We start from the raw sequence: 17,976 nt of genomic DNA, 5'->3' as shown, positions 1-17,976 counted from the left end.
ACAGTCTGCCCTACTTTATACTTTAGAATAAGTATCTATGTGTGTTCTCTCTGTGTGTGTCTCTGTCTCTCTCGCTCTGTGTGTGTGTGTGTGTGTGTGTGTGTGTGTGTGTGTGTGTGTGTTACTTAAGATTGAACTCAGAGCAGTATACATGCTAGGCAAGCATTGTTGAGCTATACTTCTAGCTCTTGACTTGTATGGATTTCAGTAGCTCTGTGATCTTGGTTGTGATCTTGGTTGTTAACTTGACCACATCTGGAATCAACTAAAGCGCAAGCAGCTGGACATACTTGTGAGGAGTTTGCTTGACCTGATCACTTGAGGTGAAAAGACCCTCAATTTTTATACTTGAGATAAGAAGTTCCACCTTAAATCTGGGCCACACCTTCTGGTGACAACCCACGTAGAGGACATGGAAGAAGGAAGGTTTTATTTTCTGCTATCCTGTCCTCATTCTCACTGATGAGCTTTTCTATCGTTCAGAGGTATTCCTCTGCTGGTATTAGACGCTACTTCTTCCAAATACAACACAGTGCAGACTGCAGACCAGCTAACATATCCAGTCTAATGAACTGGACAACTACAGAATAACTGTTCTTTATGTCGGAAGACAGCCATTGTTGAACTACAGTCTGTAAACAACTTTTTTAATTCCAAATGCATACATTTCCTGGTTACTTTTGTTGCAAACAACTTGAATTTGTTATATTCCCTGAAAAAGTCACTATTCCTATGTCCTATTATTTATGTTTCTTTGGAGAACCCTGGCTAAGCCAAGGAAGTGGACCCTCAGAATAAAGTTCTAAAATTGGTTTGTTCATATATTATATATGGCTTTGCTTTCCTTGAGACAGTATTAACTAAGTAGCTCAGGCTGTACTAGGACTCGTTATATAGCCCAGACTGTTCTCAAGTTCGTGACAATTCCTTTGCTTTGGCTTAATGTGTGAACATTAGCCATTTTGACTGGCTGTGCGTAGTATTCTTTTTGAATAGAAATGTAGTATAGGTTTGTCACTGCATGAAATGATATCACTACTACTTATTTCATCACCAGAGAATGAAATGTAGGTGGAAGGCCAGGAAAGGAAGGTGTATGGTGGGACACTTCGTCTCTATGGCAATAAAGCTCCTAATAAAGCTTCCAGGGTCATCTGGAATGCTATTATAGCTCTGGAACTCACACACAAGGAAAATGTACATTGAGAGCATGGACAAACTGAATTAAAAACACAAGGAGTTCTTCATAGACGGTTGGAGAAAGGAGTTCCTCGTGTCTAATAGTTGTACATTATTATTACATTGTTCCATTACATTAGTGAGATTGTTTGGACCTGTAATTGAATGATTTCTAGGGATGTAATAGATATGGAGCCTAAAATGTGTCCCTTGATATACAGCAGGCCTATCAGTTATTGTATCATCTAAATATGGGAACCAATTGATTATACTACCACCTAAAATAAAGATAACAAGAGCAGCTATAAGACACTATGTATACCTGGGTAAGGTTGTGGCTGTTGAAAGGGAAGAGGAGATTAAGTTTCTGTGCTATTCTTTGTAAACCTCATAGAACCACAGCCCTCCCCCCAACACACACAAATCAATACTAGTGGTATAGTTAAATATCCTCAATTTGACAAGATGTCAATCACCTGTAGATAAGCCATTAGGTAGCTATGCCTGGAAAGGACTGTCTATATTATGTTGACTGAGGTGAGTGGCACTATTCCATGTGCTGGTGTCCTTGGCCGAATTTAAAAAAAAAAGGAGAAAGCAAGCCAAGCATGAATATTCATCATTCCTATCTGCTTCCTGATTGGGGCTGCAATGTGAACAGCTCAATCCTTGCCACCAGGAGTTACCTGCCAGAATGGACTATAACCTGGAACTGTGAAGAAACTCTCCCTCTGAAAGTTCCTTTTGTCAGGGTATTTTGTCACAGCAACAAGATAAGCAACTAACATGGGAAGGAAATCTTCTTGACTATTATTACATTCTAAGAGACTGCATCAACTTCTTATGAAGAATCTGATTAATAAAATTCTTCTACCAATTTTTGAAGAACTTTACTATATTGCTTTTGTGCAGTCTCAGTCCTCTTTTTTATGAAATCTAATTGTGTATATTAAGTGTGGCCATGGTATTGTTTGTCTCTCTACTTGCAAATTTCACACTTAGTTAAGTCCCTGCTTCATTTTGAATACCTTATTTAAACACATTTTAAATTTTTATTAAATATCTTTTCATACAGTATATTTTGATAAGACTCTTTTCCTTTCTCCAAAGGAGTCTTTTTCCTCAGCTTTTTCCCACTGCTCTACCCACTAAGCAACATTCTCTCTCTGTCTCTATGTCTGAGTCTCTCTTTCTGTGTCTCTCTGTCTCTCTCTATCTCTATTCTATCTCTCTCACAATACAAACAACCAAAAATGAAAAATCAAAATAAACAAACTTAAACAAAGAATACCAATAAGGCAATGAAACAAAACCCAAAAACACACAAATAAACACAGAATACCTTTTGTGTTGGTAAACTGTTCCTCCCTCGGCATCCAGCCTGACCTAGAGTGACAGTCTATTTTTTTATTAGGTATTTAGCTCATTTACATTTCCAATGCTATACCAAAAGTCCCCCATATCCTCCCCCCAAATCCCCTACCCACCCACTCCCCCTTTTTGGCCCTGGCGTTCCCCTGTACTGAGGCATATAAAGTTTGAATGTCCAATGGGCCTCTCTTTGCAGTGATGGCCGACTAGGCCATCTTTTGATACATATGCAGCTAGAGACAAGAGCTCCGGGGTACTGCTTAGTTCATATTGTTGTTCCACCGAAGAAAACTGGGTTTCCCTTTCCCAGAAGGTGTCAGTTGCAAATAGCTTTTTGGTTAGGCGTGGGACTTTGAGTTCACTTCACCTTTTCAGTCCTGAAATCTCTTTCAGATCATTTTTTAATTAATTAATTTTGAGACAAGTTCTCACTATGTAGCCATGGCTGACATTGGCACTGAATATGCTAAGTAGACCAGGTTGGCCTCAAACTCACAGAAATTCAGCTGACTCTGCCCCCTCCCCCATGCTGAGATTAAAGATGCATGTGACACCTAACCTGGACCAATTTTTTGTTTAGATTTATTTTATGTGTATGAGTATTTTGCCTGACTATCTTTATGCACCAGACTTATGCACCACGTGAATGCCTGGAGGCCACAAAGTTCAGAAGAGGGCATTGGAACCTTTGCAACTGGGGTTCCAGGCTCTTTTTTTTTTTTTTTTTTTTTTTTTGATCGGAACTGAACTTGGGTCTTTTTGCAAGAGCAACAAATGTTCTTAACCACTGAACTGTCTGTCCAACCCCTAGAACAACTCCCCACCCCCCCAAAAAAATTCTCTAGTTAAACCTCCAACTTTGCTTCAACTGGAGTTGTGTTTATTTGTTGTTAGTGTAGTTCTACTTCTGGAAATTCTATTGGGACTTTTAAAATAGTTTCCAGTTGTTGAATAAAATGGTCAGTCTTCTCTTTTATATTTTTGAATACATTAAACAGCTATTTTAAAGTCTCTTTGAAAAAATGGTACCATCTAGATTCTTTTTTTTTTTCACCTTTTTTTTTTGCAATTTCATTAATCAGGTTATTTTTTTAATTAGGTATTTTCTTCATTTACATTTCAAATTCTTAATGCACTCTTTCCATTGTCCCCTGATTATGATAATGTGTTTTTTGTTTCTTTATGTACCTACTTGTGTTTTATTGTGAACTTAATATATGTGAAAAATTCCTGAACAGAACAGCAATGGCGTGTGCTGTAAGATCAATAATTGACAAATGGGACCTCATAAAATTGCAAAACTTCTGTAAGGCAAAAGATACTATCAATAAGACAAAACAGCAGCCAACAGATTGGGAAAATATCTTTACCAATCTTAAATCCTATATATCTCAAGAAGTTGAACTCCAGAAAACCAAATAACCCTATTAAGAAATGGGGTACAGAGCTAAACAAAGAATTATCAACTGAGGAATACTGAATGGCTGATAAGCACCTAAAAATTTTTTGCAACATCTTTAATCATCATGGAAATGCAAATCAAAACCTCAGACCAGTCAAAATTGCTGAGATCAAAAACTCAGATGACAGCCAGGATGTGGAGAAAGAGGAACACTCCTCCATTGCTGGTGGGATTGATTGCAAGCTGGTACAACCACTCTGGAAATCAGTTTGGCAGTTCCTCAGAAAATTGGACATAGTTCTACCAGAAGACCCAGCTATACCACTCCTGGGCATATGCCCAGAAGATGTTCCAACTTGTCATAAGGACACATGCTCCACTATGTTCATAGCAGCCTTATTTATAATAGCCAGAAGCTGGAAAGAACCCAGATGTCCCTCAACAGAGGAATGGATACAGAAAATGTGGTACATTTACACAATGGAGTACTACTCAGCTATTAAAAACAATGAATTTATGAAAATCTTAGGCAAATGGATAGATCTGGAGGATATCATCTCAGGTGAGGTAACCCAGTCACAAAAGAACACACATGATATGCACTCACTGATAAGTGGATATTAGCCAAGAAGATCACAATACCCAAGATACAATTTGCAAAACACATGAAAATCAAGAAGGAAGACCAACGTGTGGATACTATCTTAGAAGGGGGAGCAAAATACCCATGGGATGAGTTACAGAGACAAAGTTCAGAGCAGAGACTGAAAGAATGACCATCTAGAAATTGCCCCGCCTGGGTATCCATTCCATAAACATCCACCAAATCCAGACACTATTGCAGATGCTAACAAGAGCTTGCTGACAGGAGCCTGATATAGCTGTCACCTGAGAGGCTCTGCCAGTACCTGGAAAATACAGAAGTAGTTGCTCACAGTCATCCATTGGACTGAGCACAGTGTCCCCAATGAAGGAGCTAGAGAAAGTACCCAAGGAGCTGAAGGGGTTTGCTGCCCCCTAGGAGGAACAAAGATAGGAACTAACCAGTAACCTCAGAACTCCCTGGAAACAAACCATCAATCAAGGAAAACACACAGAGGGAGGGACTCATGGCTTCAGCTGCATATTTAGCAGAGGATGGCCTAGTTGGTCATCAATGGAAGAAGAGGCCCTTGGTCCTGTGAAGAAGGTTCCATGCCCCAGTATAGGGGAATGCCTGGGCCAGGAATTGGTAGTGGCTGGGATGGGGACGAGGGGGAAGGGGAGAGGATAGGGGGTTTTCAGAGGGGAAACAAGGAAAGGGGATAGCATTTGAAATGTAAATAAAGAAAATATCTAAATTTTTAAAAAAGCAAAATCATGGGCTTCGCTTAAACAGTTTAAAGATTTTATTAGAAATGTTTGGCTAATTTATTTTAACACTGTACTGGCTGGTTTTGTGTCAACTTGACACAGCTGGAGTTATCACAGAGAAAGGAGCTTCAGTTGGGGAAATGCCTCCATGAGATCCAGCTATAAGGCATTTTCTTAATTAGTGATCAAGGGGGAGTCTTGGGTTCTATAAGAGAGCAGGCTGAGCAAGCCAGTGGAAGCAAGCCAGTAAAGAACATCCCTCCATGGCTTCTGCATCAGCTCCTGCTTCCTAACCTGCTTGAGTTCCAGTCCTGACTTCCTTTGGTGATGAACAGCAATGTGGAAAATGTAAGCTGAACAAACCCTTTCCTCCCCAACTTCCTTCTTGGTCTTGATGTTTGTGTAGGAATAGAAACCCTGACTAAGACAAACACCTTTTCTGCATCATTTTTCCTTCACAACCATATAAATAAAGTTAAGGATGGGTTCTATAAACATGAACACACATGTAAGTAAGCTTACATTATGTTTTCCTATAGTTTCCTGAAACACACAAACATATAGTTTAAATAAAGTTATGCTACACTTAGCTCATAATCCTCCCTCGATTGCCACAGACTATGCAGCCAAACACCCCAGTGAAGGCCAGAGATCAATATTGGTGTCTTCCTCAATTGCTCTCATGAGACTGGCAATCACCATTTATGTTAGACTGGCTGACTAGCAAGCTTCAGGGATCCTACTATCTCTGGTTCCTCACCACTGAGACTATATATTAAGCCATATCCCCATCCACTATCTACTTTTTGATAGAATTCACTATTTGCAATAAAGGTAAAACACTAACTATAGGTTTTTTTTCCGGTCTGTTCTGTAAAAGGGAAAAATCATATGGGTAAGACATGACAAATTGTGCCTGAGGAAAAGACTCCTGGAGACTAGACAGATATTGCTGATGTGATGAAGACAATACCGTCTAAAGACAGAAAGCACACATACCCTAAAAAGGTTTTGAGCAACTAAATCAATCAGGAATATAAATTGACTCTCACATTCCTGGTTATAAAACAAAACATAAACATCATTATTTCAGTTCCTCCTACTTGGGTCTTTTGTTACTTGTAGCCAAAGGAACATATTAATAAAATTACAATGATTTAAAGTAAATTCTCAAAACTATTTGGTATTTTTCCAGTTGAAAGATCATTGAAGTTTGCGTATGGAATGTATGGAGTGTTTCCTTGAATGTATGTGCATCATATGTGCTTAGAGCCTGAAGAGGCCAGAAAAAGGGGTTGGGCCCCCTTGAACCAGAGATACAGACAGCCTATAGGCAATACATGGGTACTGAGTACCAAACCTAGGTCCTCTGCAAGAGTAGTGAGTGCTAACTTCTTAGCCATCTCCCCAGCCCCAATCACTTTGCTTTTTGCAATGACCCATAATAGAAGAGCCAGTACTGCAAAAATCACAGTATCAAGGTTGATTCAATAGTCACAAATTGAGAGTGGTGAATTGGGGGACCTGAGGATTTAGTTACTGTCTATATAGGCTTCAAGTTACTTCATGTCTCTTAATTCCTGTTCTACTTTTAAAGTAATAGAAAGGGATTAGAAAACTAAGGAACCTTCTGACTTTGATAGTGGGGAACAAAATAGAAGTCATTGTGTTGGGCTGAATATCCCCACCACCATCACCAGACATATCCACATTTGAATCCCAGTACACGGCAATGCCCTACCTTGCATGGCAAAAAACATTTTGTACATGTGGTTAGAGCTAATACAGGAGAGGTGGTGGTGGCTTTGAAGCTGTAGGAATATAGGTAGTTACTACAAGTTGAAGAGGGACATCAACTTTAGGAGTTGTGTGTACTGTATCTTATTTGATCCTTATAACGAGTCTCCAAATAGAGGGATTTATGTTATGGGAAAACTGAATCTTGTGTGTGTGTGTGTGGGGGGGGCGGGTGTATATTTTTCAAAGTCAGTAACTAGTACGGAGAGAAATCGAAGTTCCTTGCTCAGCTGCTACACTCGCTTGCTGGATAACTGTGGATGAACGAATTTTGTGCACATGGCCACTGCAGGAAGCCCAAAATCACCTGTGCTAGCTAACTTTCCCCATGGAAGCTCTTTGAGGTCTTAACGTGTGTCCCTTATTTTCAGAAGACTAGCCTGGTCTTAAGTGCACTTAAAACCTAGCAGGGGTACCCTTAGCCCCGCTAAAGGGCTCAACTCAAACAGAGCCCCTCCTCCCTGTCCTTTAACCCCGCCCTCCCTGCTCTTTTAACCCCGCCCTCCCTGCTGTTTGCGTCAGAAAAGCAGGGCCTGCGTAAACGCCCTGGGTCTGGAGTGGAGGCGGGGCCTCCCCAGAGGCCAGTGCGCAGCTGAGGACCTGGACAGAAGGCTTGCTCCGCCCCCAGGACTCAGAAAGCCACCATGGAGGGGTACCAACGGCCCTGCGATGAGGTACCGCCCCTCTGGCGCCAGGAAAAGCCCCTCAGCTCTCTCTGACTGGCTGTGGGGACACTGCGGGGTGGTCTCTTAGTTCTGGGAGAGTTAAGATGCAGCTTCTCTTTAGCCTGGGTCTGCTCCGTGCGGCCTGGATCCTTCTTGCCCTTAGGCTTCTCGCTCTCCCCGCCCCTCCCCCGCCCCTGAGATCCTTAGGGTGGGCAGATCGTCGCTCTGGCCTTAGTGAGCAAAAGCGCTTGGGGGCAGTCGTCAGGGTCTGCAAGGGCCGAGAGGTTGTAGGGAAGGCCAGAATTTGGGTTACATAGGCAGGCAGGCGTGGGCGAGCCCCGCCCGTTTGCGATCAGGGCCTGGGAAACCCGTCTTCTCTCTGCTTCCTCCACCCCTTTGGGCCTCCTTGTGCTGGTGCTGCAAGGTGGCTCTAGTCCCGGGAATTCTTCCCAGGAAAGGCTAGAGGAAGTGCTTTATGGATTAAGAGCCCTTGCTCACTGATTCATGTTTCCCTAAGCCTCACCAGAACTCCATGATGTCGGTTAGTTTCCTGTTACAGAAGGTAACCGACTTTTCATGGCGACAAAGTGATAGGCCCCAAGTGAAAAGAATGACAGGTGTTCCATTTGAACCCAGGTCTCTGGCTTCATACTTAAGCCCTTATTTCAAGGAATTTGAGGATGAGGGCTGTTGAATTGTTGCACAGCCTGTAAGAGTTTGCAAGGACAGCGTAGACAGAGATGTTCTGCACCTCCTAGCAAAGGTGCAATGGGATCTATTTTGCACTACTTCCTAAATACATGTAATTTCAAAAGAAATTGGAGTGAAGACATAGTCCTAGTGTGCTTGGCTAGCACAGGAGACGCCCTGAGCCCAGAAGAGACAGAGATGCGTCCATAGTATTAGGCGACTTTCCAAACTGTGGTGAAATGTGTATCTTTTATTTCTTAGGCCAATTTTTGGATGGGATTTTGAAGTAAAAATGATATTTTATCACAGGCCCAAACTATGAGACCTTTTTTCATAATGCCTCCAACAATTTAGATTTTCGTTCCTTTTTTTTTTTTTAGGAGAATGGTGGGAAATTGTATAGAATAATTAATAGAATTAAAATATGGAAATCTATACTTAAAGCATAACTCAGGAGTTGACTTGTTTCAAGTAGTTTGAAGTTCCCTAGTGGTTTTTAAAGCACAGAAGTGCTGTGCTGCTTTCCCAGTGCACTCAGCATACCTCCCTGGAAGTCATTTGGTGATACCTAAAGCATCGTGCCTTGTATTTCAGGCTTATCACATAACCTAGTTCTGCACTAGAGGACACGTAGATGCTACTGAAAATCCTTCTTAACCTAAGATTCTAACAAGCTGCTCCAAAAAGTATATACCAATTTATATAATTAGAATAACATAAATTTCTAATGACAGAGTATTGCTGTAATCTTATAATTGGGAAAGCAATGGTTTGACTCACATCAGTTCAAAATAAACTTGAAAATGACAGTTGAGCATACTCTTCTTATGGCCCACTTTAGCTGAAATGATTTCCTGTATACTGATAGCACACAACAGACATCAGTAATAGCTGCTGAATACCAATTTCTTAAGCTTTATTATACAACGATTATCTAGAATAATCAATACACTCACTATTGTAAAAGCACTTTTCAAAATGGTATTTGCCCAGGTTCTGCCCAATTCTAATGGCTCCAAATTCATAGGGAATAGGTGCAGGATCCTCAGGAGACCCAATACTCCTAGCACTGTGGTCTTCTGTCACTATGGTTTTCTTAGGCCAGATGAGAGTATCCTGAATATTGCCTATGCTCAAAGCAGTTTTATTGTGTGTTTTCTTCTTAGGTTGGCTTCAATGCTGATGAAGCCCATAATATAGTCAAAGAGGTGAGTTGATATTTGCTGTTATCGCAAAGCCTGTTGTGTTGATGGAAATATCTTAAATCCAGTTTTGATTTGTCAGGCCAATGCTAGAGATGTTAATGTTAAGACACCACGATGTAAAAGATGTCTTCCTTCTTTGTAGTGGTGTGTATGCAGGGCATGCACTGAGGCTTAGTTGGACCTTTTTCTGAAAGTCACGCTAAAGCTGTTTCAAGTCTACAGAAAGAAAGATCCTGAAGACCCTTATTGATTCGAGTGTTGTCAATATAGACTACACTGTGGGTGAGGTACTTTAAGAGCTCTCTAAAGAATCATCATTAGCTCTGCCAAATCCTAGGTTAAAGACAAAACCCTGAGCTGGCTCAGGAGACTGGCTTCAATTGCAGGTGTGGCTATTGGGACCTGTGTCCTAACAAGCCCTGACGCCCTGACTTGAGTTCTGTCTGGGCAGGATTGACTCCACCTTCTGGGCCTCGAGTGTGTGTGTGTGTGTGTGTGTGTGTGTGTGTGTGTTTGCCATCAGTTTCCCCAGAGACAGCCCCTGACTTGCCTGACTGCTTGCTCTAAGGTATAGTGTCCTCCTGAGCTGAGCTGGGCTGACCCTGTATAAGTAGGATCATCAGCTCAACATTGCAGAGGGCTAGGCAACAGGAAAAAACCTGCTGTATTTTAATAGTTGAAGACTTTGTATTAGACTATTTAGTTATTTAAAATATCCAGACTATATTACATAGCTGAATATTTAATTAAAATAAAATGCAAATGTGTTCAGTGCCTTCACAATGTCAGAGAATAAGGAAGAGCAATTAGAAGGGAGAGATAGCATAATCTTATTTTTCAAAATACAATCTCAAGAGACATTAGTAGTTAGTGATTATTAGACATGAAAGAAAAGATGCTGGATCTTTGAAAGAACCACTTTAATATATTTTCCTTACCCAAGTTTTGAACCATATAAAAAGGCCGAAGTATCACTTGAAAGAGTAAAACACTGCCTTTATTGTCGATAAAAACTAGGTTGATGACTGTATCATGTTATACTAACCCCCCCTGCTCAGTTCAGAACTTGCAATACTGGCTTTGCATGCACACAAGGGAAAGTTTGAGTCAGCGGAGAAACAGGATAATGTGGTTCTTGGTCTGGGTAGGGATGGAAGGAAAAATGAAAACCCAAATTCAAGATGTGTGGGAATGACGTTTTCTCATGAGACCAATGCTGACCACTCACCAACCAGATAGCTCATTCCATCTCCCTAGGAAGGAGTAATGGATGCAATAAGAGGTCAGGAATGTTAAAGATGTGGGGCTGGGGAGGGGATTTCATCTGTGTACATAGGTTGAAGGAAATCTACTGAGACCTCTGTCTTAAGAAGAGGTGGGGGAAAGCTAGTGGAGATCTAGATTTTCACCTATCACAGGAGTTCTAGACGTGCCTATAGCTCATAAAACATAGTGGTAAGCATGTTATTTGGAAATATATAAGTAATTACTTCTTAAACTGTTGTGTGTCTGTCTGTCTCTTTCTGTCTGTCTGTCTCTCTCTCTCTGTGTGTGTTAGAGGTTATGTGGTATTAGAAACTACCAAATGCATTTTTATCTCTTCCCTTGTTTCTTTGGTTTTTGGGTTTTCTTTTTGTGTTTGTTTGTTTGTTTGTTTGTTTGAGATAGAGTGTTGTTATGTAGCCAGGATAGCCTGCCTCCTAGTTGTAATACTCCTGCCTCAGACAATCAACCATCAGGATTACAGGCACACAGCACTGCACCTAGCTTACTAGATGCATTTTACAGTAGGCCTCTCCCTAACTGAAATATTGCTGAGACTGGGGTTAGCTCTACAAGCCGTTTAACTGAAGACAGTTTGATCCCAACTGAACTTGAGTTCTCGACATGAAAGAGGGAACTTCGGAGAAATCTCAGGCTTCGTGCATATTGCTTTGGGGAACACATCTCTGGTCTCCTTGGTCTTTCTTTCCTGAATCACTTTTCTGTGCCACTAAAATACTTCCATTGAAAATCTGGAAAGGTTTAAAGGTGTAAGTACTATTTTAAAACCCTCCGGACCATTCTAGATACTTCCATAGCTCCAACAGTCGTTCCTGTTTTATTTCATACTCAGTGTCATTCATTTAATTTCAGGGCTTGGTTTGGTTTGCTTGTTTGCTTGTTTTGTTGTTGTTGTTATTGTTGTTGTTTTGTTTTGTTTTGTTTTGGCTTGTTTGATGTCTTTGTTTTTGTTTTCAAGGCAAAGTCTCTCTGTGTAGCTCTGAGATTTGCTTTGTAGGCCAGGCTGGCCTTGACATCCCAGAGTACCCCCAGCCACTGCCTTTCAGTGCTGGGATTAAAGGCTTGTGCCACTGGGTGGTGGTGGCGCATGCCTATAGTCCCAGCACTTGGGAGGCAGAGGCAGGCATATTTCTGAGTTCGAGGCTAGCCTGGTCTACAGAGTTGAGTTCCAGGACAGCCAGGGCTATACAGAGAAACCCTGTCTCAGAAAGAGAAAGAAAGAAAGAAAGAAAGAAAGAAAGAGAGAGAGAGAGAGAGAGAGAGAGAGAGAGAGAGAGAGAGAGAGACAGAAAGAAAGAAAGAAAGAGAGAAAAAAAGGCTTGTGCCACCAGCAGCAACTTCTTTTAATTTCTTGCTCTGAACTCTCTCTCCCTGTCAACTTACTTTTGCCGATGAACTTTTAGAGCCAATCATGTACTAGTACTAGAAGACATTTATTTAATTTAGTGATAGAATTTCCCCCATACCCAAAATTTCCACAAAGAAAAATGATGTTTTAAATGACATAAACTCAAAACGTTCAGTTTAGACTATCCAGAAAGTACATTTAAATCAGTATTGCTTGAACAACAAACGTCTAAGTCTTACTGTGTGGCCAGATCCTGCGCTTCGTCCTGGGGTAATCCAGAACTGTTTAAAGCTCTGATTTGTGTAGTGTCTTTCAGGGTTGATGGTAATTAGTTAGGAACTTCACTTGGCTCGGGGCAGTGAAGGAATGAAGAAAAGACAAACATACATATAGACACATGGCCAGAAACGTGGGATCAGGTGCCCTGGGCTTAAAAATGAGGGAGGGGGCTGGGGTGATCTACAAGGTTACCCAATTGTATTGTGACACTAAGGGTTAATTAAGCAAAGAAACATCTGTTGGAGACTGGGCCTTATCCAGGACATCTGACTCCTACACTTTCGGTCCAAAGTTCAGAGTGATAAAGAGGACAAAGGAATTAGTTTTTGGGTCTGGGACCATGGATTCAATTTGACCCTGCCAGCAAGATGGAGAAGTTGTCCCTGAGATGGCTGGATTCAAACAACTGTTCTCTTACAATTACAGACAGAGAAGCAGAGTTATTTTATACAGCTGAGTAAGGAGGCAGCCTTAGCTAATGTCAGTAGGAGCAGTATCTGTAGGCGAGCAGTGTTCAGGCTGGGAGAGAAAGCTATGGTGGCCATTTTCTGCACACTGTCAATGTCTGCATCTTCCCTTAACCCTGCATTCATTTTTTACCACTTCCTGTTTAAGATTTGTCCTTCCCATGTTATAAACATTAGAGTTCTTTGATTAATGCCTCTGCTAGATTTACCACAGAGCCATTGGCAAATTTATCTTTGTATGACCTGTGATATTTCATAGAATGAGATAAGACTCATGGAAATGCTTAGAAAACTTTTTAAGTTAGAGACAGTGCACAACAAGCATTTCGTAGATGTGTGTTTGAGTTAATGCCTTAGCAGGTACTGTCTTAAACGAATTTCTCTTGCAGTGTATGTCTAATTTGGTTCTTCTGGGTTAATTGAACTGTTCCCTCTCCTAGTGTGTTGATGGAGTTTTGGGTGGTAACGATTATAATGAGAATAACATCAACCAATGGACTGCAAGCATAGTGGAACAGTCTATAACACATTTGGTCAAACTGGGGAAAGCTTACAAGTACATTGGTAAGTGATGACACGCTGTCGTTCCTCCTTAGCTCACGTACCTTTCTCCTTCTGATTCTCTCTGGATTTTAAGAGTGTATCTGAATGATAGGCACTGTAGTTGACCACTCATAGTGGAGGATGCACTTCTGACTCATCGCTTCAACAAAATGCACAACAATGTGAAAAAGGAAGGGCTTTCCATCTGAAGCAGTTTGAACCGCTTGCCCTTTGTAGCAACAGTTGGCTTTGCCTACTGAGACCCTTCAGTGCTGTGTTCCTCTCGGCCATCAGTGCCTCTGCATAGGCCTGTGAAGATCCACACACCCAGTACAAAGTAAAATAGTCCCCAAATTCTGTCTGAAATCTGTTAATGGCACAGAGCACACAATTTAATCCAGAATTTTTCTGCCATGCAATTGCTGGTGGTGATAGTTACAGTCCATGAAATGGCTGAATCTCATGAAGTTAAGTTCAGGACGGTAGGAAGTATTCAAAATAGGAGACGATTTTAGTCTACCAGAGAAATCGTTTTGTGTTACTTTTTTCAGCCTTGACTCCTTCCCCCTTTTCAGTAACTGCCCTTCTGTGTCTTTCTTTGTAGTGACCTGTGCAGTGGTCCAGAGGAGCCCGTATGGATTTCACACAGCCAGCTCCTGTTTTTGGGATACAACATCTGATGGTGAGGGGCCTCAAATGAATTTATCCAGATTCAAAGTTCTAGCAAAGTCAGGCTGGAGTTATTACCGTAGCACTACTTAAAGTCTGAAAAGATGGTATCAATAGAATTGCTTTCTATCTATTCACAAGTATGATTTCAGCCCAGTATAAAATGTGAAGATGCAATGAGTTGTAGAAAATACTACTAAAAGCTGCAAGTGTATGTGCATGTGTATGTGTGTGTGTGTGTGTGTGTGTGTGTGTGTGTGTGTTGCTTAGTGTTTGGTAATTGTGAGGTTTTGCTAGTATATCAAAGTCCTCTTCTTGTATGCCTTCAGGAACCTGTACCATCAGATGGGAGAACCGTACCATGAACTGCATCGTGAATGTTTTTGCAGTTGCGATTGTCCTGTAGCCTGTAATGCACTAAAAAATGTGTTGGGTTAAGGCCATTAACTTAAGTTTGTGAGTGTATCCTTTCTAAAAAGAGTTACAACTACTTATTAATGTGCTAGATGACAAGTGTGCAATATGCTTCAAAGCTATCAACAGAGAACTGAATATTGTAAGCAGAAGTCTAATAGGAAGTTGGCAGAATTATCTCGTATTCTATACAGCATCATTTAAGGATATAAAATGTTAGTTAACAATTAATGCAGAAATATGGCTGACCTAAACTTAGAATCTTCTACTTATACAAGCCTTTCACTGGCATTATGTTCCCCCAGAGATGGGGAAATCTATTTAGATACTAACATTATCATTAACTAGAAAACACAACAGGGAGAAATATATGAACAAAAACTACAAGGAGAAATGCAGAGAAAATGACATGAAGTACCTAATACCTTTCTGGTTTAAGTTTTATTCCTTTGTTGAATTGCATATAGTAGTTCATAGAGAGTAATTTGACACACATACACCCGCCCCATCTAACTAGTTTTCTTTTCCTGAGAACTGGCAAATCCATTGATTTTTTTTTTGTTTGTTTTAATGCCAGTTTCTTACATTTACACTTGAGGTGGAATTAAATATGATCGACCAGATTTCCTGGGTGAACAAAATTAGTAAAGTATATGATCAACAGTATATGACTCAGACAACTGCCTTACAATCCATTGCTTCCATGAGAGATGGGCAGGTACCTATCGGATGTGTGCTCTGCATGTTTCTCTCCAGGCAGACAGCTCTTAACGTGGTGTTCACGTGGCATTCACATGGCGTTCACCTGGCAGGTTGGTTTTGGCAGTTATTCAGTTGGAAAAACCAGTGTTTATGTTTGAGGGAGAATAAAAGAAAGAAAGGAAAAGAGTCTGGTCCTCCGTGGAAAATTAACCAGAAGGAGAGCGCTAATTGGTGACAGAATTATAGATACAGTTTTTAAGGGTTGCTTCCCAGAAAGTAATACATCAAATATGCAACTCTTACTGAAAGGCCTTATTAGTAGTCTTAGCTATACAATGATAAATTTTATTGAATTAGTTTCAACTGTGTGTGACTAATTTAAAAATACTTATGTAGAGTTAGGACAAATGGGGTAGAATATACATTAAAAGTGAACAATCATTAGCAGGTTATCTAATATCTCAGGGCTTATGAAATATAGTTCAATTTATTTAAAAAAATCAAAAATAAATATTCGGATACACAGCTGGCCACCAAATGCAAAGTCAGTCTGCCATTTAACCTTCAAAATGAACTCGATTTCACATCTTACCATTGCCACGCAATCCATGTAAACACTGGAATCACGTGCCATTGAAGTTTTAGGGGAAGGAAACGTTTAGTAGTAATGGCAACAACATTAAGACAGGATCCTCATATGAGGACCATGTGCATGGTTGACATTTTGCAGAATAACTCTAATGACAAGAATGCAAAGATGGGGTTTAATGAGGTGACCTGTAGCTTTGGCACGTCCAGAGTTCTTTGTCATTACCTTTATGTTACTTTATGCTGCTGGCTCTTGTACCTTGGGAGATTGTAACAGTGACCAAATTATCTGTGCATTTAAGGCTTACTCTTTGATTGTTGTTGTTGAAGGCTCATTTTCAAAGTATCAAATCATACCTCGTGAGCTTGCTATCTGCTGTTTCTAGTTAAAAATATAATAAAGACTATCTTATTGTGCTGAACATCTGGCTCTGGTTGATCCTTCAGTGGTCAAGAAATCAGGATCTGCTTTACTTGAATAAATTCCAAGCAGGATAATTGGAGGAGGAAAATAAATGGGATCACATAAATATATTACAAAAATTAATATATCAAGAGTGTGAGACCAGACTCAGTTGCCCAACAAAACTGTGTCTCAAAAATATTATTACCCAAATGTATTCTTCACCATGACAGAATCATTAATAGCTTCTCTTTTATATATTTTATTTATGGTCTTGAACACAACATTTTTCTTTAAAGTAAGCATAAAATATATTTGGTAACTGCTTTTTAACTCGTAATAATTATTTTTAGCAAATTGTCTTGTTTGTCAAATTGCAAAGGAGTTGTTGCTTATTTCAAAAAATTAGGGACCGCAAGTAAATACGAGTATTCATGTGTAAGCAGGAAGTGCGGTTTGTGTAAAGCTATAATTTTGTGTTTGTAAAGTCCTAATAGACCGCCTCAATAATGGCAGCATCGCATTACACTTTCTCATGCAAAGAGCACGTTTCTTCTTCCCAAGTTGGGTGTTACTTAACTAGGAGCTGCTGAATGGAGCTTCACTGTGTGCATGCATCATTGCAATTTCTAGTGATCTAAGGAGGATTTTAGGTTTGTGTCTTCAGTGTTTGAGTAAAAATAGTTAACATGTTCTTGATAGCAGTTATTGTTATTAAAAGGGTTGAGAAAATAGTCATCTATTTGGGAGAAAGTGATTAAGTCTCTTCTATGGCACATATCAAAGAAAAGTCGAAGGTGAATTGAAATTTTTTCCTCATGTGCTACAATCTACCCAAGGGGAATTTGTTTTATAATTCAAAAGGTGGAACTATGTAGCTGAATCATCTATGGCCAGTGTTAGATAGTTCTGTAAAGTTCACTCTCTACCCTTTACAGTGAATATTTTCAGTTAGAGTACAAAGAAAGTAATGTATTTTATTATGACATTGTCATACATATGTGTCATACTTTGTGTCTGATATTCCCACCACTTCCACATCCTTCTACCTGCCCCCACTTGCTGGATCCCTTCCTAGTCTGATAGTCCTTCCTCTGTCTTCCACATTCCATGTATTCTATGTAATAGTCTTAATCATGGATCACTTATAAGATGTGGTATGGATTTTCATGGAGGACTGAGCTGTGGCTTTGTGCCATTCACTTGGCCAGCGTTCTGCCACTGAGCTCTATTCCTAGCAAAGTGCTCCAGCAGGCTCAAGCATGACAAAGCCAGGCCCCTCCCCGCCTGGCAGACATGGAGCTGGCAGCTTTTATCTCTTCTTCCTTCCCTCTCCCTTGCTCTATACCATTAGATGACAGTCCTGCTAGCCACCAAGGCCTAGCCCCTTATTTGGCTACTTTGTTATGCCTCACTCATTCCCGAGGCTGATCACCCAGAGGTCCCACTATCCAAACATCAAGACTCAGCAATCAAAACACATCATTTCGTCTGCCCTGATTAAATTACCCAATCAGAACTTACCAACATATCCTAGCTCATTCGACCACAGACCCCCTTCTTTTCCCTGTTGAAATTAGCACTTACAAAGCTATTAGCTGCCCGATTCAGATTCAG

General features: G+C 40.5%; 1 protein-coding gene across 1 annotated transcript; it reads left to right on the top strand.

Moving 5' to 3' along the window:
* The first annotated feature begins 7,661 nt into the window (after positions 1-7,661).
* Dynlt3 (dynein light chain Tctex-type 3) lies at positions 7,662-16,375 on the top strand. Its single transcript, NM_025975.5, has 5 exons — positions 7,662-7,776; positions 9,624-9,665; positions 13,481-13,604; positions 14,188-14,265; positions 14,582-16,375. Exons 1-5 carry the CDS (start codon positions 7,747-7,749, stop codon positions 14,656-14,658), a joined length of 351 nt encoding a protein of 116 aa, NP_080251.3. The 5' UTR covers positions 7,662-7,746; the 3' UTR covers positions 14,659-16,375.
* The last annotated feature ends 1,601 nt before the right edge of the window (positions 16,376-17,976 follow it).

The sequence above is a fragment of the Mus musculus genome, chromosome X (genome assembly GCF_000001635.26).
Source record: "Mus musculus strain C57BL/6J chromosome X, GRCm38.p6 C57BL/6J".
Taxonomy (NCBI): domain Eukaryota; kingdom Metazoa; phylum Chordata; class Mammalia; order Rodentia; family Muridae; genus Mus; species Mus musculus.
This window is presented reverse-complemented; position numbering and strand designations above follow the sequence as displayed.

What these genes read in the sequence shown, in the direction of transcription:
- Dynlt3 (NM_025975.5), top strand. Translation starts at nt 7,747, where the DNA reads ATGGAGGGGTACCAACGGCCCTGCGATGAG. An exon ending in GAAAGCTTACAAGTACATTG is followed by an intron (nt 13,605 to 14,187) that starts GTAAGTGATGAC and finishes CTTTCTTTGTAG; the next exon opens with TGACCTGTGCAGTGGTCCAG. An exon ending in TTGGGATACAACATCTGATG is followed by an intron (nt 14,266 to 14,581) that starts GTGAGGGGCCTC and finishes GTATGCCTTCAG; the next exon opens with GAACCTGTACCATCAGATGG.